General features: G+C 40.5%; 1 protein-coding gene across 1 annotated transcript; it reads right to left on the bottom strand.

Moving 5' to 3' along the window:
- Positions 1 to 418: 418 nt before the first annotated feature.
- Manf (mesencephalic astrocyte-derived neurotrophic factor) lies at positions 419 to 18,412 on the bottom strand. Its single transcript, XM_076188356.1, has 5 exons — positions 18,244 to 18,412; positions 4,372 to 4,458; positions 4,133 to 4,240; positions 1,243 to 1,401; positions 419 to 970 (listed from the first exon to the last, which is right to left on the bottom strand). Exons 2-5 carry the CDS (start codon positions 4,451 to 4,453, stop codon positions 804 to 806), a joined length of 516 nt encoding a protein of 171 aa, XP_076044471.1. The 5' UTR covers positions 4,454 to 4,458; positions 18,244 to 18,412; the 3' UTR covers positions 419 to 803.
- Positions 18,413 to 22,880: the final 4,468 nt, after the last annotated feature.

Genomic DNA, 22,880 nt, shown 5'->3' with positions numbered 1-22,880 from the left:
GTTGGAAGAATTATTTCAAGTGGTAGAGATAGTGACAATACATTGTCAGCCCCAGTCAGTTCCTCAATTTTGGCACCATTCAGGGACACCACTTGAATGTGGCAAGCTAATGGTAGGTTTCTCTTTAGCTCATTTTCAAATCCCTTTTCAAAATCTAGTCTCCCTCTTCTTTGAAAAAAGAGGCTGGAGGGGACTGTAAAACCTTGAAATGGGATTCAGTCTTCCTATCTTTATGCCAAGGGTTTTTTCCCCTTATAAGGAGGTAGCTTACTGTGTCTCCCTGTTCTTAGGTAAGAGATGGGAGATGGGGCTGCAAGATGTTGAAATGGGATTTGTGGTAGGGAATGAAAACCAAAACCCTACCTTGATCTATAATATGGGACAGAAAAATGTTCATTTGGAAATATAAAACAAAAGAAAATTTTTATGTTTTATTGAAAAATCAACTATGGATATTCAGTAGATCAAACCCATGGAAATTTGACAATGGACAGAGGCTTTTGTTCTCTGATGTATCTACAGTCTTATGTTTTGCACTTATATTTTGTAGCCTTGCCCCGTTACTGGTAAACTGCTGAAAATTCTTTAATACTCGTACCAAAATTGCAATACAACCTCTTAACAGAGGTATTCTTCTGTAAATCTAACACTGGCAAACTTTGTCATTTAAACTGTAAACAATATCCCTCACTAAACAAGAAATAAATAGTCACACAGGGGGGTAGTTAAAGACCTTTGGTTGGCAGATTCAACGGCCATTTTTCCTAAAATGTCTTATTCTATGTTCCTAGTTCATCCACACTTTAAAGGCCCTCACGCATATATTTGGGTTTCAACCTTTCAATCTGCTTGATGTAGTCAGTTTTTTCTAAGCAGTCATCACATGTCTCATCCCAATCATTTAGGATCTTCTTCAAATCTCTCACTTTGAGCTTCTTCAGGTCGACAGTGTTGAGGTCAATTTGCTTTTCTGTTTGGGGAAGAAGGAATGGTTTTCACTGATTTATTAAATATGATACAACAAAATTTTTAAAAAAATTTCAGTTTAACATCCTAACCACCCACCCTTTCAGGGAGTGTGTGCCTCCTTGCAAAGGATTTCTTTTGAAGCTAGGAATTTACTGTAGTATGCCCTTACTATAAACTCTCTACCAGGCTGCCTAAAACCACCTCTACCCTTAACCTCTCACCCATGTAATGCAGAGTCAATCAGCTAGAGAATTTGCAAAAATTAATACTTACCATAACGGAGTTCACAGATTTGTGCGTCTTTTTTCTTGAGCTTCTCACAAACTTTGTCAGCTGGCATGCCCCATGATAATGGCTTTGACATCTCTCCCAGGATTCCTGTTGCCGACTCCTCTAATCCGCCTAAGTAATAACATAGTCTGTTCTCCTTTCCTGGAAGAATGTATTTAAGTATTACCTGATGGCAGCAATTGCATGACCAACATTCACTTTCAGTAACCAATCTGTCATTTTCAATACCAAGCATTGGGTAATTGTTGATTGTACAGAAAAATACACATGACAAACTCTACATTTCTAATAATCATTATGAACTAAATTCCTATCATTAAAAATTTTCTGCAAGCACAGGATTCTGCCATCTTTGCATAACCGACAGTCTGGGGTATTGGCTGCATGTTATTGTGGCAAAGTAGTATGCAGCTGATACTTTAGGGTCTATATGGGGCACCCTTATGGACCAGAGCCACACATCATTTTGTCTGTGATAGAGGAAAACTCTGTTCACAGACAAATTATGCCACTTTTAGTAGTAGTGGAGTGGAAGGAGGTTTCATCAAGGTTGATGTGGATGAAGGTGAAGCTGGGAAGGGAGATGTGGGTTTTTGTAAGTGCGTATGGGCCTGGTAGTGAGAAGAGCGTAGAGAAAAGAGGCTTTTTGAGTAGATATAAATGAGTGCATAGATGGATTAGGGAGAAATGTTGATGTAGTTGTATTGGGAGACCTTAATGCTAGGGTAGGAAATGAACCAATAGACAGAGTTGGGAAGTGCAGAGTTCCAGGTAAGAAACCGTAGTGGAGAATTGATGGTGGAGATGTGTCTTGAAAGAGTTGATGATAGCAAATACAGTGTTTAAGAAGAAAGTCAAGCATAAGTACACATGGGAGAGGGTGGTGGACGGAGGGGTGGCAGATAGAGCGTTAATGGACTATATAGTGGTGACCAGGAGTATGGTAGGAGGAGTTAAGGATGTACATGTTCTAAGGGGAGAGAGTGGGGGAATCAGATAATTTTTTGTGGAAGGTAAATTGAGAGTGGAGAATAGGTGGAGAAAGAGGAAAATTGCAAAAGGTAGGGAGGTACTTAGAGTGAAATGCTTAAATGAGAAAGAAAAGGAGGAGTATAAGAAGAAGCTGAGAGAGGAGTGGGAGGGAGTGAAGGAGGTATAGGGATGGTTCAGGGAGGGAGTCAAAAGGTGTGCAAAGATGGTGTATGGGACAAGGAGAAAGGGAGGAAATAGAAGGAAGGGTAGCAAGTGGTGGGATGAGGAAGCAAAGAAGGGTGTAGAAGAGAAGAAGCAGGCATTCGTAGATTGGCTACAAATTAGGACAAGGGAATCATATGAGAGGTACAAAGTAAATAGAAGGGAAGTTAACCCCTTCCATACAGTGACGCCTACGTAGGCGTCATGAGGAGCAAGTGGTTACGCGATGATGCCGACGTCGGCGTCTTGATTATATTTATTGTAGTCGTACCTACGTAACCTCCATTCTCTCTAAACTGGCTTCATCATATTTTCTATGGTTATCAAAATTCACAGGTGAAAGAGAACGAACGATTGAGCACTATTTTTTATAATGCGATTATTATGACACATCGCAAGTCGGGCAGCTAATGCTGCCAGACGTGCGATGTGCCCCAGAGTGAAGAGGTTAAGCATAAAATAAAGGAAGCAAAGAGAAGAGCAGATGTGAAATGGGGTAAGAATATGACAAATTTTGCAAGTAATAAAAAGATGTTTTGGAAAGAAATTAAGAGAGGAAGAGGGGGCGAATCAAGTAGAAAAGGTAAAAGGTGTAGATGGAGAGATGATAATGGAAGAGAAGGCAGTGAGAGGATGGTGGCCAGAGTATTTTAGGGAGTTGCTAAATGTGAAGGAGGATAGGGAGGGAAAGGTAGTTGCGGTGGGAAGCGCTAAGAAAATGACTGTGATGAGTGAGGAAAATGGAGGAGAAATAGGGAAAGATGAAGTGAAAACAGCTGCTAAGATGATGAGAGCAGGTAAGGCACCTGGGTTGGATGGATGCCATGCAGAATGTCTGAAGAAAGGAGGTACAATTATGGTGGACTGGCTGGTGAGGTTATTTAATGTTTGTTTACGAGTGGGTAGAATGCTGGAGGACTGGAGTAGTGCCTGTATAGTTCCACTTTACAAGGGAAAGGGGGACAAGTGTGAGTGTAGTAGTTTCAGAGGGATCAGCTTGTTCAGTGTAGTAGTTGTTGTTGTTGTCGTTCCCATTAAGGGAGTGAGACTGGAGGAAGTGGATAGTTTTAGATACTTGGGTGCGAATGTGGCAGGAAAGGGAGGAGTGGGGGTGGAGGTAGAATGTAGATTGAGAGAAGCAAGTAAATGCCTTGGTGGATTAAAAAGTGTAATGAGAAATAGACATATGGGAATGGATACTAAGGTTATATGAAGAAGTAATTGTGCCAACAGCACTGTACGGGGCAGAAACATGGAACATGAGAGAGGAAGAGAGAAAGAGTTTGAATGTGTTTGAGATGAAATGTCTGAGAAGTATGATAGGGGTTACTAGGCTACAGTGAGAAATGTGGAGGTGAGGAGAACAGGGGTGGAAAGGGAGCTGGGAGATAGGAGTGATGAAAGAGCATTGGGATGGTTTAGACACATGGTAAGAATTAGTGAAGAAAGATTAATAAAAGAGGTGTGGAAGGCAGAGGTGGAAGGATGGGGAATGGGATGTGTGGGAGGGGTTTCTATGCCTTTTTCTTTTTGGCTACCCCCCGTGTAAGGGGGGTAGCCAAAAACCTTTTGCGGAACCTTAAGGTTCCGTAGAACCCTGGTTGAGAAATGCTGGCCTAAGGCATAGAAATTTTTAATAAAGATGATACAGTACAAACAAACTTTCTTTGCTACTAACCTTTGCTCTCTTTACATCTCTGTTTGAATCTCTTCTCTATAACAGATGGGTTCTCTCTTTCTTTGGATGAAAGAGTTTCTATAAACTTTTTCATGACATCTACACAAACTGTAATAAAATGGATTACACAAGATTGAGAATATCGACAAGTAACATATCCACTAATTTCATATGAACTTAATTTTCCCACATGATTAATATAATTTTTATATAAACTTATTTGATAGTTTTTGCATTACCTTCACACTCTCCTTCCTTTAGAGCCACTGTTGAAGCAACCAGTGCCACCAACACAACCATCACACTTTCCCACCGAACCATTGTGACTGAAAAGAAAAGTTGGTCAATCAACCCACTACCCAATCTCTCGTGGAAGACACCTGCAGCCTTCAGGTAACTGGCAACGCCTCGGGGTGGGTTCACAAGTGATGACAGAAATAAGGAAAGAAAGGTAAGAAAGAATGAAAAAATGAATGAAAGAATGAGAAGGAAAGAAACAATGTAAGAAAAAATCCTTCAAAACAACCAATATACAGGTAAACGTCGACTTACGATGGCCGCGACTTACGATTGTTCGACTTTACGATGACGACGACGACGACGACATGATAATTTAACCCCTTCCATACGGTGCCGCACACGTAGGCGTCATGAGGAGCAAGTGGATTCACGACGCTGCCATATCGGCGTCTTGATTATATTTATTGTAGTCGCCCCTGTGTTTTTACATTCTCTCAAATGTGCCCTAAATCCCATTCTCTGGGGTTTTCAAAATTCGCGGGTGAAAGAGAGAACGATCGATATAAGCGGTGACTATATTTTATGATGCGAGTATTATTACGTCACGTCGTACGGCTGGCATTGGCTGCTGCCCGCGAGATTTAAGGTCCGTACTGAAAATACATATTATAGTGTTTGAATATGGTAAAAAGGATAAAAATAATTAAATAAACTACTGTACATGTTTAATAGGCTATATTCAGTATCTCTGGTGGTTAATATACAGGTAGGCTAGGTACAGTGACCACGGAACAGTGATACACAAATTGGGGATCGACTTACGATGAAATCGTCTTACGATGGCTCTATCGAAACCTAATGCCATCGTAAGTCGACGTTTACCTGTAATGGGTATTTGCTAGTTGTGGTCCTGCAAGATGGTCATCAGAAAATCATTGTCCTGCCCATCTTCAAAACCCATCAACACCATCTTAGAGGTGCAACATGAGGGCAGCAGTCTCCAAATTGGGCCAATCATCTCTCATCAACTATACTTCAACCACATTTTCACAAAGAGATCTGGAAATTGGTGACTGATCCCCTTCTACTACTGTAAATCAGGGAAAACACTAATACAATACAGACAACAGCCCAAAGTTTCTTCACAGACAATCTATGGGAGGGCCTGAGGGCTACTGTCAGCCAATGCAGGACTGCAGATTTCCAGTCAATGAAACTTGAAGCAATAATTCATGTTTGATACTAAATAATAACAGATAGTTTTCATTTCAATAATGTCACTCTGCTGTGGTCATAGTAATCTTCATTACCTTGTTTCCTCTGACAACCAGTGAGTCACCAGAAGTCACTCATTTGCCTCATGTTTCACTAAGTGACCTCCAGCCCCACAGTGGCTGGCAATGGTCCTTAGAACCTCTTATAGATCTCTCTGGGAAGAAACTTGGGACTGCTGTCTGTGTTGTATCAGTGTAGGATGGTTTTTATACCACTGGCTCAGTGGTAGGAAGAGGAGCACAGTTGCTGGTTGTCTGCTATCCATGTGTGGAAAAGTGTAAGAAATACAATTGAAGTTAAGAGAAATCTTGGGCCCAGTTCAGAGACCAAGTGTCAGCCCCACAGGACTGCACCACTTCCTTAGGGAAACTAGGGAGTTGATGGGTTTTTAAAAATGGGCGGCTTCGCTGTCCATCTTGCAAGACCACCATATGCAGGTATCACTGGAGTTCAAACCAATACCTTTACACTAACAAATGAGAAATCATTCCTATTCATTTATAGAAGCTGGTCAGTCTGGTTTGTGAACCATTTTGCATCACTTTTGTTTGTATTTTTTTTTTTTTCTTTTTTGGGGGGGGAGCATAAGGCTACCTTTTTTGATGGCAGTGCATTGAAGAAAAGGAAATCAATCACCATGGAAGGTGCTCACTTAGTATAGTTCCGAACTACAGTGAAGGGAGCATCGCCAGCAATCATTTGAAAAATTCTGGTACATGATCGAATTGTAGGTAAGCATTTAAAAAAAAAATCTCTATGATGGTGGCAACACTCATACAAAGTTATACAACTGTATTTCATTTCCATTTTTTATACAGCATAAAAGATAAAATATTGGCAACCTCTGGTAGCCCCATTGTATAAAAAACATTCAGTGTATTGAAATAGCGTCAACATTTCTATAGCTATTTTGTTTTTTGCTACAGAATTGTGTTTATGGAGATATTTGGCAACTCCTCCCACCAGCATACCCCACAAAGACAGTGGACAGGGCATCAGTACTCTTGAAAAGGTCAAAGTAAGATGATGTCACTCCTGGCGCTCTCACCATACACAACAATTTTGATTCCATGCCCGTCTTTCGGGATGGCTATGGGAAATCCTCTTTCACCGGTTTTAGCTAACATCTACATGGAATATTTTGAAAAGTATTTATTACCAACTATTAAAGATGGAAAAGTTATTTGGTTCAGATATGTAGACGATGTTTTGTGTTTCTGGCCTAATAACCATTCCATTGATGATTTCCTTGTTAATCTAAATTCACTGGTACCCTCCATTAACTTCACTATTGAGATAGAAAATAACAACAGTTTGCCCTTTTTAGATGTTGAAATAATTAGAGATAATGGTACTCTGAAAACTAAAGTCTATAGAAAACCTACCAATATTCTTTCCTATGTTCATTTTTATTCCAATCACCACATCAATGTAAAAAGATCAGTTTTTATTTCCATGTACTTGAGAGCTTACAGGATTTCAGATCCTGAATTTATTGATGAAGAATTTAGAACTATCCGGAATATTGGGGAAACGTTAAAATATCCTATTCATATTCTTAATCAATGTCACAAGACCGCCAAGAAACGCTTTCACAAAGCTTGCAATCAAGAACTAGGAAACTATAAACAACTAAATACACTTGTCCTTCCTTTTCATGAAAATTTCCTTAGTATTGTTAACCTACTCAAAAAATTGGATATCAGTAGCCTTATATGACCACACCATTAAGAAAACTTTAATTAAGAACAGCCCTCCTAACAACAATGGTGTGGTCTATAAAATTCCTTGCCAAGATTGTAATAAATTTTATATTGGACAAACTGGGAAAAACTTGGAAACAAGGATTTCCCAACATAAATATAGTGCGAGATCTGCCCAGGAAAACAATGCGTTATTCCAACATAAATCATTATACAACCATCATATTGATTGGTCAAGGCAACAATTTTAGCTAAAGGAAAAAGCTTGCAAGAAAGAAATATAATAGAATCTTGCTTAATATCAGGCACGTTTGACAAAAATATAAACTTAAGCTATGGTCATTTTAAATGTGATAAATTGATAACCCAAATGGTCACCGCGATCTTTCCGCCAGATTGACCCTTATGTGTTGGTCAGGTCGATAGGGGTAAGGTCATCCCCCCTCCTCACATTGTATTGTCTCCCTCCTTTCCCCCCTATAGTCGCCACCTGATACTTATATTCAAACCCTACTCTGTATCTCTGTCATTTAGTCTGAAGATGTAATATACGAAAGTACTTACTGTCTACAAGTTTCCTTTCTCCTGTGGTTATTTTGCATATATATATATATATAAAATACCTACTCTATAAAGCGACGCAACACTCCCTGAAAATTAGGTTTATGACTATGCAAAGTAATGAAACTGTCATAACTCGAGGACCCCTCTACTGGCAAAGATAAGTTATATATACAGGAATTTCTCTATCTATACGTATTCTAGATACATTTCCACTTTAGTGTATTGTGTAACAAGAAATTATTTCAAATTACATTTTTCAAATCACTTATGCACTCTGGGTCAACCACATTATCAAACTGCTTACTGGTGATCCATGTGCCATCAAGCAGCTGCTTGGTACATAACCTCTCGCATAATTTTCTACTAGTGTTTGCACCAGCACATCACACCACAGCACCTACCTTCCCTCTCCATGGTGCTTTATTATTCATAATGCAGAATGTGTTTATTTACAAAATAAATTCCTTTTTGTGAAATGATAGGTGGTGTTTCATCCCATTCCCAAATACAGGCACACCTCGATTTACGTCGTTTTGACTTACGTCGTTTTAACTTACGTCGTTTTCGAAGATACGTCGGTTTTCAAACATAATATGGAAAAAAATTCAAGTTGTCGTTTTACTTGACTTTACGTCAGTCAGCCAATAATGGAATCGCATAAACACCAAAAAATGTTTCAAGCAATTCATGTTACAATAAATAAGAATAAAAGCATGTAAAATTATATAAAGATTCAGTAACTGCTAAAATATATACCATAAAGTAGTATGGCCTAGTCCACTAGAACATGAAATCGCAACGGTACTTCCAATACGTATTTACCGTAAGCGGCGTCTCGACTCCCGCAATTCTTTTGGATTATTATCTGTTTACTGAAGTTTTGTCAATTTTCTCATTAACATTCACTTGTAACTGTAATATTTGCCCCCATGCCTCCTAAGAAAAGTTCTAGTGAAAGTGCTAAGCGTCATGCTATTTCGCTGGAGGAGAAAATGGCGATGATAAAACGTCATTGTAATGGTGAAAAAGTTGTATCGATTGCACGATGTTTTGGAGCAAGTCGGACAACTGTATCAATGATTGTGCATAATAAAGACAAGATTTTAACACGTCACATCTGAAGCCCCATTGATGAAGAACACGATCATCAACAAGAAAAGAGGTAAGATATTTGAAGAAATGGAAAATCTTCTTTCGATTTGGGTTGATAGGAGGAATTGTCAGAATGCGAATCTTAGTCAAGAGCTCATTCAGGAAAAAGCGTTGTCTTTGTTTGAGGACCTAAAGGAAAAATATCCAGATGAGAAAGATGTAGATTTCAAAGCAAGTCCTGGATGGTTTATGAGATATAAAAACAGGAGAAATTATCACTTCCTTAAAAGACAAGGTGAAATCGCATCAGCTGATGAACAAGCAGCAGCGGAATTTCCTGATACACTGAAGAAAATCATCGAAGAAAACGGGTTTCTTCCTGAGCAAATTTTCAATGTAGACGAAACAGGATTATATTGGAAGAAATTACCAGATCGTTCATTTGTTTCCAAGGAAGAGAAAAAGATTCCAGGTTACAAGGTCTCAAAAAAACGTGTGACCATAATGTTGGGAGGTAACTGTGCAGGAGATTTTAAATTAAAGCCTCTGTTTGTTTATCATGCACACAACCCCCGTGCCCTGAAGAATATACCCAAAGCATCTCTCCCTGTTATATGGATGGCTAACTCAAAAGCTTGGGTCACTGTTGTTATTTTCGAAGATTGGTTTTTCAATAATTTTGTCCCAGCAGCAGAAGTATTGTAAGGAGAAGGGGATTCCTTTTAAGGTTTTACTTATCTTAGATAATGCTCCTGGCCACCCACAAAACATCGCAGATTTTCACCCCAACATTACCGTCATATTCCTCCCCCCAAACACTACGTCTATTCCCCAGCCAATGGATCAGGGGATAATTGCTATCTTCAAACGTTATTATATGAAGCGTACGCTACGGCAAGCTTCACGACTTTTGGAAGGGATATGACATCTACAAAGCTTTACAGAATGTAGCAGCAGCATGGAATGATGTTGTTGTTGTTGTCGTTCCCTAGACTGTCTGTCCGAGCAGTCCCGTCTCCCCAAGGAAGGCCACAGCCGAAACTGGGTTTTCCCACAAATCCTTTATAGAGTGTATGTTGTGTTGTTTGCGTGCATGATTGTGTATAATGCAGTCTTCCATTATGTGTTGTATGGTATGGGGTGAAGTGTTACATCCTGGGCAGCTGTTCACAACACGGTCGTCCAGCCTCTTCTGGTAGCTTAGAAGTGCTGGGTGGTGACCGCATCGCAGTCTGGCCAAGTGGACTCTGTCCTTACGTGGGAGAGAGGATTCAGAAGGGTGGATATCAGGGGGTCTGGCATGCAGCAGTGTGTTGTCTTTCAGTGTGTTAATGGAGCGGTGAGTGATATGATTATGAATATGTTTCCGGAGGCTGGTATTTGGTGGTTGTGGAGGAAGAGAAGAGAGTATCTGTGTGTAATAAAGGTCTTTGGGTGTAGTTTTAATGTTTCTTGGTGTGTGTGGGTGTTCTGCTATGTAGTGTAGCGGGTGTGATGTGTTTGTGGTGGGCTGCAGCAAGTGTTTGTGTGCCTCTCATGTCGAGGTGGTCCTTGACTTTGAGGACTTTTGTTTCATGGTGTAAATGGTCTGTAGGTGATGTATTTGTGCAGCCTGTAATTGTTTTTAGGGCTTTGTTTTGTATGATTTGAAGGGTGTTGTGGTGTGTCTCACTGAGATTAGGAGCCCATGCAGGACTCGCATAATTCATCACTGAGCGTATGCATTGTTTGTATATTGTTATATTAGTTTCTTTGTTTTGTCCAAATGTTGTTCCAGTGATTGACTTAAGTGCGTTAAGTCTAGGTGTGCATTTGTTTTTTATGTTTGTGAGGTGTTGTTTGAAAGACATGGATGTATCGTATGTTACACCAAGAATTTTCGGTGTGTTTGTGTGTGGTATTAGTGTGTTGTTGATGTAGAGATGAGGTATGTATTTGTGTTCTTTTGTCCAGTTGGTGAGAAGTGTTGCTGTAGATTTGGTTGGAGCTATTTTGAGTCTGTTTGTGATGAACCATGTGTTGATTGTGTCAAGGTAAGGCTGGATTATTTCTGCAGCTTTGTCTGTGTTACGATGTGTGCATGTGATTGTTATGTCGTCTGCGTAGGAAGAGATTTGTATTTCTGAGGTGTCTGGCGTGGGTAAGTCATGCATGTATAGATTAAATAATGTGGGGGATAGAACTGAGCCCTGTGGTACTCCGTTCTTAATGTTTCTGATGTGCGATGATTGGCCATTATATGACACATGAGCATTCCTGCCTGCCAGATAATTGGCCAGCCATCTTTTGGTGTTATTGTGCATGTCTGTGTTATATATTTTATTTGTTAGGTTGTGGCGGGGGATAGCATCAAAAGCTTTACTAATGTCCAATGTTATAAGAAGTGTTCTGTGGTGGGGCCTATCTGAATTGATGCCATCTAAAATTCTTTGTGTGAGGTTTGTCAGAAGAGTGTTTGTGGAGTGTAGTGGCCTAAAACCGTGTTGTGAGTCAGCAAGGGGAATATATGGTGTGACAAGTTTAAGTATTAGGCGTTCAATGACTTTAGAGGGGGTGCAGAGAAGTGTGATTGGGCGGTGCGATGTTGGGATTGTTGGGTCTTTGTTCGGTTTTGGAATGGTGATTATTTTACCATGCTTCCAGATGTCGGGTATAGTGTTGTGTGAATAGCTGTAGTTTGCAATGTTTGTGAGTGCGTGTATACCTTGTGGTCCAATGTGTTTTAGGTGGATGTTGCTTATGTTATCAGGGCCACAGGCAGATGAGTGCTTGAGACTATGCATTATGAGTTTTGTCTGACTGTCTATGAAGGGTGTATAGTCTGAGTCTGTGGGGAAGTCTTTCTTACGTCGAATGGTGTGTCGGTCGTCAGGGTGAGATGTAAGATGGCTCGTCTGTGCAAAATGACGTATGAGTGCGTTTGCTTGTTGTCTGTTTGAGGGTAGATTATCTGTTGTTGTGATTATTGCTGCGTGAGAGCGTGTAGTGTTAGTGTTGGATAGTGTGATGCTGTTGAGTGTTTTGTACAATTTGCTGGTGTTTGTTTTGTGATCAAGTGTATTGATAAAGTTTTGCCAATTTTGTGTTTTTTGTTCATGTATTTTATTGGCAATCACAGTGTTTAGTGTTTGTATTTGGTCTGCTATGTTTTGAGGGATAGGTGTGGGGGTATCGTGTTTAAGTGTGTCACGTTGTCTGATGAGGCCTTGGATTTCTGGTGTGAAGTTGGGGTTGTGTGATTTTCTGTTGCCTCTAGGGATGTATCTCTTGTCTGCGTTTTGTATGATTGTATTAAAAGCGTGCACAGCATTGTTTATGTTTGTGATTGGTGTACTGTTAAGCGTTTCAAAATGTTGTTCTGTCTCTTCATTAAAGGCTTCCCAGTTAGCTCTCTTGTAATTGGTGTAAGTGTGTCTGTGGCCAGCTGGGGTGCATCTTGTTTTGGTGGTGATGATGATTGGAAGGTGGTCAGAACCAAGGGCTCCGACCACTCTCCATGATGTTGTTGGGGTTAGGCAGGGGGAGCAAAAGGTGATATCAGGAGAGGAGGGAGTGTAGAGGGCTTGGTATGGGATATGTGTATGATTATGCGTGTTGTTCATGATAGTCAATGAGTCGAATTGAGTCTGTATATCAAGCCCTCTGTCTGTGTCAGGGTTGTCGACAAACCAGGCAGACGACTTGGCGTTGAAGTCACCACCCATGATCAGGTTGGGGATTGAGGTTAGTTGGCTGAGTTGAGGTCTGAAGGTGTTTGGAACTGTGGGGGATGATTGGGGGGGAATGTACATGTTAACTATTGTTAGTGTTGAATTGTTGCCTGTGCGGATACGAATGGATTGGGTTTCTGTTGTGTTATCTGTGGTAGGGAGGAGAATTTTGGTTGTGGCACTTGTGTCCACAAAACAGATGGAATGGTGGATCAGGGTGATGAGTCCACCGCCATTGCCGTCAGTCCGGTCTTGTCTGATGGTGGTGTAATTATGAAATGATGGTGTTTTGTGTGAGTGTCTTAATTTTGTTTCTTGTAGAATTGCAATGTGTATGTTGTGTTGTTTAAGAAAGTGTTCAAGTTCATGTTTTTTAGTGTTAATACCGTCAATGTTGTGTTGTAATATGTTGATGTTGTGTGTTTTGTATGTGTTGTATGTTGCCGTTTGGGGTTGAGGTTGGGGTGGTAGTGGGGAAGGTGTAGGATCTGGGTCAGAGGGGGGGAAAGGAGAGATCGGGGACAAAGGAAGGGGAGTACTAATCGGGGGTAAGGGCAAAGGGAAATTGGGAGTGGGTAAGGGTGTTGGCTGTGGTTGGGGAGGTGGGATTGGGGTTACTGGAGGGCAGGTAGAACATGTCCAAGTGTTTGTGTATTGGTTTGTGTCAGCAAGTGTTGTACAAGTGAGGTGGGCCCAGTTTTTGCACATATTGCACTGAACTGAGCCCTTTGTCTGTCTGCTCGAAGTAATGGGTTTAGAGCATGTTGGGCATGTGTATTTTGTGGTGGGCCCAGGATTGCTCTCTACATCTCCGGCTAAAAGTAGAAGAAGAGGGGTGATCGCCGGAAAATGACCCCTCAGTGCAGAAAAAACGTAACATTGTGTGTTGGAAAAAAAAAAAAGGATTGTGGTACTCCCCCAGGTAGGCGTAGCTCCTCCTTGGGGATCGGTGCCATCTGCGTAGAGCTGATGGCCAGGGGTAGTTGCTGCTGATTGGCCCCCAACTCTTGGGGTTGGGGGGTGGTCCCACGACGTAGACGTTGCAGAATGATGTTCAGAGCACTGCTATGAATGGTGTATGGAAAAAGCTATGCCCGCAATTTGTGCACGAGTTTAAGGGCTTCGATACTGTTGTTGTCAACAAAGATTTGGTTACAATGAGCAAAGAGCTGGATATGAATTTGGAGGAAGAGGATTTCACAGATTTATTTGAAAAAGACAAGGAGTTACTGACGAACAAGGATTTGATGGAACTTCAGGAGCAACAAAAGAAAGAAGAAGAAGAGGATGATGAATCTGAGCCACGCCACTTCACCATTAAGAAAATGGAGGAAGCATTTGCACACATCGAAAAAGGTCTTGCTATGTTTGAGGATATGGATCCAAATGCTCAACGCTTTTCCAAGATAATGGGGGCTTGTTATGAAGCTTTTGCTCCTTATAATCTAATCCTTGAAGAAAAGAACAAGAAGACGGTTCAAGGCACTCTTGACCAGTTTTTACGTGTCGAACGACGAGAATCAGCTGATGTTGATGTCGACAATCCCCAGCCATCTACGTCTACAACGTAAACATCAACATATTGTATCTACTGTTTTGGTAAACTGAAAATACATTAAAGTTTTTCACTTATTACAATATGATTATATGTAAGCTTGAAATAGTTTTTATTTCTTTGTTTTTTGTTTTGTTTTACCATATGTTATTGACAATGCATTCATAGAGTACAGCACCGCGAAATAGCAACGCGTAAACATCGACAATGTATGTACTGCATTGGTAAATTAAAAATACTTTATTCAATTTTTCACTTATTACAAAATGATTGCAAGCTTAAACTAGTTTTTATTTATTTGTTTTTTGTTTTGATTCACCGTATGTAATTGACAATGCATTCATAAAGTACAGCAAATTGTACGTATTGATGAATAAGTACAGGTACTTTTTTATACTTTATTACAAAATGATAAATAAATGTTCTGTTTGGAAACTTAAAATAGATTTTTATTAACCTTGTTTAATAAAAAATGCAATCAAAAGTAAAATAAAGTACTGAAAAATGGCTATTGGCAGTTTAGCCTAGGCTACACCAGGTCTACCTAGCCTACTTGTAAGCAAATTCGACTTGCGTCGTTTTTCGACTTACGTCGTGTCTCCTGGAACCAATTAACGACGTAAGGTGAGGTGTACCTGTACATGGTATTAGTAACTCTAGGGGGAACATACTCCATCTTCCATTTGCATGATTCTAATTGCACAATGACCAAAAGAACATGTATATTACATAAATAGATGAATACACGTACATTTTGCCAACTGAACACAATACACGGGAGGATTTTAAAGGTCACGAGAACAAATTGAGAAAGTCTAAGGGATGTAATGAAATTAGGTTTTCCATAGAGCTCAGAAAATATAGTCCACACTACAACAAATTCAAATTTATATATGGTAACTGGAAAATAGGGATGTAGCCCAAATTGGAACCATACATGAATTTGAAGCTATGATTTATTGAAAAGTAGGAAACAGAACCCCACAAGCATTGCTCCTTTCCTGCGTACTACAATTAGGAAAATACTGCAACATGTAAACAATGGTTTATAAGTTTGGGGTACTAATCCTGGCTCTCCATAACATTTCTAAAAAATCCTGCAAATGAATCAATTTATAGATGGTGAGAAAAAATGTATACCAGATCTGATCTCAAGTGAAGATACATATGGATATGATGTGACAAAGAACTTAAGGTCAGGTCTTTGTTCAGAATAGACATTTCAACCCTTTGGGCTTTCACATTGACTTTGAAGTACATACATATACCAAAGGCTCTTTGGTAAATGTTCAGTTTTGCATCTGGACACAATATAGCAATAGAAAATTAATTATTTTGTAAATTATAATGTATCAACATAATATGCAATTTTCTTGGTGGAAATTAAAAAAGTTGCTAAAACAGATTTTGTAACAAAGACGCACCGGATGAATGGTACGCCATGTTTGTTATGATAGATGCCGACATCAAAGAAATGAAAGGATGATAAATTTGTCTAACCTAACCTAACCAGTGTTTAATAAATTGGTACCTGCAATTTATAGGTCATCCGGATCTTTGTCGTCGTGAGAGAGTTCAATCACTCAGATTGCGGGGTATATAGGGTTCTTGCAATGCATGGATTTCAGCTCCATAGCATTCCTTCAAGAATATGTACCCCACAAGGTACTGCCAGAAGTACCGAGGCCATACACCTTGTAACTGACATTTCAACTAGACCAGGCAGACGACAAACACTTGACAGAGAAGATGGCATCCCGATCCTATGCAAGCGACTTCATTCGTTAGTACATTTGCTTGTATCAAGGTATTTTTTATCTTTATTTCCACCAAGAAAATTGAATATTACGTTCATGTATTATAATTCACAAAATTATTTAATTTTCTATTGCTATATTGCATCCAGGTACAAAACTGAATACCGGCTCTTTTCCCCCCTTTGTATGGGAGGTAGCCCAAAAAACAGGCACAAAAACCACTCACCCATTCCATACCTATCACACCCCACTCACCTCCATCTTCCCTCCCTCTTTTCTTGGCTCCTCCTGGATGATGGGTCATCCCTGCATCTTGCCCACTGCCCTGGGTCAGAGGCAGTGTCACAAGACACAGCACATCCACAGCAAGGCCACTTCATTAAATCAGCAACCCCCTCTGTCCCCTCATGCAGAAAAGAGATGGGGAGAAATCCCCTGTGGTGGGGGGAAAATACAACAAAGGCAACAAAAACAAAACGGGGATTAGGACTAGGCATCCTTCTCCCTGTAGCCCCACAGGGGACATTCATAAAAAGTAAAGACTTGGAAGTAAAAATGTCTGGGTACTCGGACCTGTACACAGTAACCTGAACTTGGACAAAACCTTGACACAAACATGAACCCTTAGGTAGAGGGATGTACAAAATTCATAATTTTTAAAAGTAAAAGCATTGCGTTTTATTAGTTTCAGTAAGCACAGACAATCACCATGAAACTTCTAATGTCCAATAGCTCCTAACCATCCTAGCCATTCCACAGGAGAAAACCTTTCAAACACAAATGGAAATATAAAAAGGGTTTGCATATAAATAGAACAGAACCATTGGACAATTTATAGTTTCACCCAACCATAGAATTTGATATGTGGCTTGTGTGTTTCTGGTGAGAAATGTTGTGATTTGAACGATGGTGTACATCATTTCCGTCACAAATGCGTACTTTTGAAGTAATTAAGTATTTAAATTATGCACTTATGCGTACGTCTCCCAAACGCATAAGTGTGGGAAATCGGGGTTTTTGGGTGGGGAAGACTATTAAATGGATTAATGCGCATTGCAAAACAGGTATAAAATGAAAAGGGAAAAAAAAAAAAAAAAAAAAAATCACATTTTAGGGCCGGAGTCCCGCCTAACATGAGCAGCCATGTTTGTTTTTCCCAACAATTCGAAAAATGTCTCACTAGATCAGCTGCATTTAGCGAAGTCCACTACAGCCAAGCAAGACTACCTAACCGTAAACTAACGTTACCTCTGTTAGGTTAGGTTAGGTTAATTTAGTTACCAACCCTTGCGCGAGCGACTTCCCTAAATCTAGCGGTTATAATCACAAATACTTACAATCATTAGTAAACAAACATGGCGCCGCACACAGTACCCGCCGAAATGGGATATTTTTGGTTTTTTATGCGTTTCTTAAGTCGTCTTCATTTCATACCTGTTTTGCAATGCGCATTACTCCATTTATTAGTCTTCCCCACCCAAAAACCTAGATTTCCAACATGTGCCCTCACATCGTTCGGGAGATGTACGCATAAGTGCATAACTTCAATACTTAATTACTTCAAAAGTACACATTTGTGACGGAAATAATGTACACCATCGTTCATATCACAACATTTCTCACCAGAAACACATAAGTCACATCAAATTCTATGGTTGGGTGAAACTATAAATTGACCCCCTAATTTCTCTGGGTTTGCATATTGGGACAAACCCTATTTTCTCTCAATGTTATCATAATTCGTGAAGAAACATACCTAGTAAGAGCAAAGCAAAGAATTGGAGGTGAATAACCTCTGAAACCCTATTATAAACACCACAGCCTTAGGCTTAGGGTCACAGCATCCCAAAACATACACGTTCACTATGTGCCGTTCTTTTTTAGTAATCTTTAGTAACTGCATGCCTTGCAAGCAAAAATAAAAAATTTAGTGACAATTCACGTCACTTATAGACACTACCTATCTATGACTTTTCCAAGCAAGTTCCTTAGTTTAACTTCAGCATATCATATACCTATAAACGCCCAAAAACAACATCAAATAAAAATTAATTTACCCACAAATAAATGATCATATAATGCTAAAGGTATTCCATCCATTTATACACCTAAGAACATACCAATAATTTTCATTAAAATTCTCTTAGCAGAAAGAATTGACACAAGTCGCTAAGTCAAATCCAATCTAAACCAAAAGAAGTATTTGTTTGCTTACCGACAGCACCTAGCTGTTAACTTTTATCACAGTACAACAGGTGTTCCAGTAGTAAAAGCTACTCCCATTACCACACGGATTTTAACACCGCCAGTACTGATAGTTGTTCGATGGCTCGCGTGTCCCTCCTGTTGCAACAACAGTTGGCGAACTCTGATTGGTCGTACAGCCGGTGTGTGTGTTGTGTACGTCAGGTCCACGAGCTTATCTTGTTATCACTCCTGTCGGACCTATTTATATAATTAAAAATTGTCCTAATCGGTATAAAATATATAAATATTTCGGTGTCAGACTATGATATTCTAGATTAGAGTTGTTTATGTTTCACCCCCCATCAAGGACCAATGCTTGTTTTCTGACCGGGTTTTCTAATCTATTTCTACTTTACTACATTATATCACGTTCTTATCTTACATTTTATATATAAAAAAAATTGTCTGTTTATCTATCTATAAACCAAGGGCTCCCCCCACTTATAAAGGAGGTAGCTAAGTCAAAGACACGCACCCACTCTCACCACTCCACTTCCACCTTTCCATTCCCACCCACCATCATTGTTACCCTTTCATTTTAGCTACTCGTGGGTGAAGGGTCACCAGTGGCCCCTGCCCTCTACCCGGATTAGAGGCAATGCAGCAAGACACAGCACATTCACAGCAAGGCTGCTTAATCGGCGACCCCCCACCCACCTCTCGTTCCCTCATGCGTAAAATAAAGAAGACGGGGTGAAATCCCTTCGGACTGCATTTTCCACTCACCCCTATCTTCTGCCTTCTCCATTCCTTGTTCAACAGTCATTCTCCTCTTGGTCAAAATCCCTTTCACCCCACCCATCCATCCATTTCATTCTCGGTCGTCCCCTCAAGTTCACTCGCTCCACCTCTGTCTTCCACACCTCTTTTGCTGATCTTTCTTCACTCATTCTTCCCATGTGTCCAAAACCATCCCAATACTCTTTCAACAACCCTGTCTACTATCTCCTTTTACACCCACGCTCAACTCCTCATCTCTTCATTTCTCACTCTATCCAACCTAGTTACCCCTACCATACTCCTCAGGTACTTCATCTCAAACACATTTAAACTTTCTGCCTCTCAAGTTCCAAGTCTCCGTTCTATACAGTGTTGTTGGCACAATCACCTCTTCATATAATCTCTTCTTTTCATCCATTCCCAGATGCCTATTTCTCATGACACTTTTTAATCCCCCGAGATATTTACTTGCTTCTCTCAGTCTACAATTTACCTCCACCCCAACGCCTCCCTTTCCTGCCACATGTGACCCCAAATTCTTAAAGCTATCCACTTCCTCAAGCCTCTCTCCTTTAACACCTGCTTCCAATTCACTGCCATCCTCTCCCTTTGTACATTGCATCACCTTATTTTACCCACACTTACCTTTAACTTTTCTATATCGCATACATTAAAAAATTCTGCCACACATATGACCATGCCACAAACGCAGTGTCATCCGCAAACAAAAACTAATTCACCTCCATTTTCTCTTCATTTTTTTAGCCATCTCCAGTCGCCTGCCTATCACCCTCGCATTTACCTCCCGTGCCATTCCGCTCATGTACACATTAAATACAATGTTATTGCAGTTATTAATTCCCTTCATTAAATTCTCTAATGCTTTAACTACGTTATTGCATTAGGGGGGTGAACAAACACCAAATCACCGAATGTAGCCATATATTATTTTGACGTTTCGTCCTCAAAGGGACATCTTCAGGAATTCCATATGTAACAATTAATTACAAAATAGAAAAAATGTACAACCATAAATTTTACACTATGAGGAATAAGCCAGTAAAAATTTTAATTCAATAAGTCTATTTGTTCTTCCTTTCCACGAGAATTTCGTGACTACCTCATAATCTTATGAATTTCAACATCCAAGTACCATTTAAGACACTCCAATACAGTTGAAAGCCTTTCAATATATAGATACACACACACACACACACACACACACACACACACACACACACACACACACACACACACACACACACACACACACACACACATATATATATATATATATATATATATATATATATATATCTATATATATATATATATATATGTATATATAAACTAGGAAGGGTGTGTATATCCAATTCCGTATAAACAATGTGGCATATGTTGTACTGACCAGACTAAAAGATAATTAAAAGAACAAAACACATATAGCGTCATAACTGGACAAATGCCCAACGCGTTATTTGTTCACCTAAGCCCTGAGGGATTCAGACCATTGTATTGGGAAAGGGCTAAACAAATCATGAAAAGTAAGTCACCCTTAAATAGAAATAAAATGGGATCTAGTGTGATAAAGGATATATCTATCAGCAATTTAAATCTAAGCCAAGAATTGTACAAAGTGTTTATTTTATTATTATTATTATTATTATTATTATTTTTTCAAACACCCGCAGCTTGGGAACGGAAACGGTCACGGGGAGAGATTTCCCGACGAACATTCCCTAGTTCCTTCACCTTACCACACTGATTTTATATATATGTATATACATACACACACACACACACACACACACACACACACACACACACACACACACACACACACACACACACACACACACACACACACACACACACACACACACACACACACACACACACTCGGTGGCGCAGTTGGTAGAACGATGAACTACTAGCATGGTGGTGCGAGCAGTGCTTGGTTCGAATCCTGCCCAGGGCCGAAATTAATTTCGGTACAGCTGCGCTTCGGGTCGTTACTCTGACTCTCGTGGGCGGGGAGTTGGGGGTGTGTGTGTGTGAAAGGTCATAGCATTACCCATAGATCGGACCTACGAGCTCTGAGCTCTCTTCCAGGAGGGAAATAGCTGTCGATCACGAGTCGAACACGTGATCCAAAAAGACCAAGTGAATACACACACACACACACACACACACACACACACACACACACACACACACACACACACACACATATATATATATATATATATATATATATATATATATATATATATATATATATATATATATTCTCTTGTTTCCGCTGTCTATGTGCCTTGAAGACGTCTGAATAGACGAAAGCGCTTGGCCTAAAATCTATACTTGTCTTTTCTGGTTTTTAGAGGAATAAGGCCAGAGTGAAACCGGTGAGGAATATAACTAAAAAATCGGAGCCAGAACAATGGCTTTCCCATTCCACCTTTCTCAATACACACACACACACACACACACACACACACACACACACACACACACACACACATATAGGAGATCAACTCCCACTTCGCCTCTATCTGTCAAACATTACCCCCTCTCGACCCTTCCCGCCTTCCTGCCTACCTCCCTTCCCCCTCACCCCCCATTCAAGTTCAAGTTTCCGACGTAGCTACTAAGCTGGGTAAACTCAAACAAAATAGATCCACAACCCCCTCTGACCTTCCTATTAAAATCTACAAGGAATTTGCCCCTGAACTTGCCCTCCCACTCTCCTCCATAATTAATGCCTCTTTAAGCCAAAACACCTGCCCCAGCGACTGGAAAATATCATATGTTACTCCCATCCCCAAAACCCTCAGCCCACAATCACTAAGTGACCTTAGGCCCATCGCCATCACCCCTATCCCAAGCCTTATATGTGAAGACTTGGTTTTTAACTCCGTTTACAGCAACATAAAACACTCAATAGATGCACAACAATTTGGCAACATGAAATCCTCCTCTACCACTCACTGTCTCATTGACCTACTCAACTTCCTTCACAGCAACCTAGACAAGCGTAACACATCCCTAGCTGTTACCTTTGTAGACTTCAGGAAGGCCTTTGACCTTGTTGACCACAATGTTGTTCTCTCCAAAGCCATCCAACTGGGGATCCAGCCCCACCTAATAGCATGGCTGGCAGATTTCCTCACCGGACGACGGCAGGCGGTCAGGTACCAAGGGTCAACTTCTCCCCTCCTCCCTTTAACTTGTGGGGTCCCCCAGGGTACCAAAATGGGTCCCCTATGCTTCCTCATCCTTATCAACGACGCCCTCATGGACACTCCTCACAGATGGAAGTACGTGGATGACAGCACCATAGGCATCCCCATCAACACCAGGCGGCCTGATTACGCACCACTACAAAACACCCTGAACAAGCTCATGATGTGGACGGAAAACAACAACGTCACAATCAACACCAACAAGACCGTAGTGATGCACTTTTGTACCTCCACCCAAGCAGTACCTCCTCCACAACTTTCATTGGGCCCCCACCCCCTCCAATTGGTGCAATCCACCAAGATCTTGGGCATCACACTCGATGCTCAATTAAATTGGAACCAACATATCACCAATATAGTCAGGACAGCGTCTTACAAACTGTATATGCTGAGTAGGTTAAAATCACTAGGAACACCTACATCTGAGCTACAGGAGGTCTACAAAACTTTCATACTCCCCACCCTCATGTACGCATCACCAGCCTGGTGCAGCTCACTCACCCTCACACAGAGACAAAAGCTGGAGAGGGTACAAAAGAGAGCGTGCAGGATCATCCTGGGCGTGGAGTACAGCAGCTACGACCATGCTCTTACCACCCTTACTCTATCAAGGGTGTCCCAGCGGCACGGGGAGGCACTAAGG

This window comes from Oratosquilla oratoria, chromosome 1, assembly GCF_046742065.1.
Source record: "Oratosquilla oratoria isolate Oo_2021 chromosome 1, ASM4674206v1, whole genome shotgun sequence".
Taxonomy (NCBI): Eukaryota; Metazoa; Arthropoda; class Malacostraca; order Stomatopoda; family Squillidae; genus Oratosquilla; species Oratosquilla oratoria.
Note: the sequence above shows the minus strand (reverse complement) of the source record. Positions and strands in the feature narration are given on the sequence as shown.

Coding starts and splice junctions, on each gene's coding strand:
- Manf (XM_076188356.1), bottom strand. CDS start 4,453: ATGGTTCGGTGGGAAAGTGTGATGGTTGTGTTGGTGGCACTGGTTGCT. Junction 4,241..4,371: donor AAAGGAAGGAGAGTGTGAAG/GTAATGCAAAAA, acceptor ATTTTATTACAG/TTTGTGTAGATGTCATGAAA. Junction 1,402..4,132: donor GAGATGTAAAGAGAGCAAAG/GTTAGTAGCAAA, acceptor ACATTCTTCCAG/GAAAGGAGAACAGACTATGT.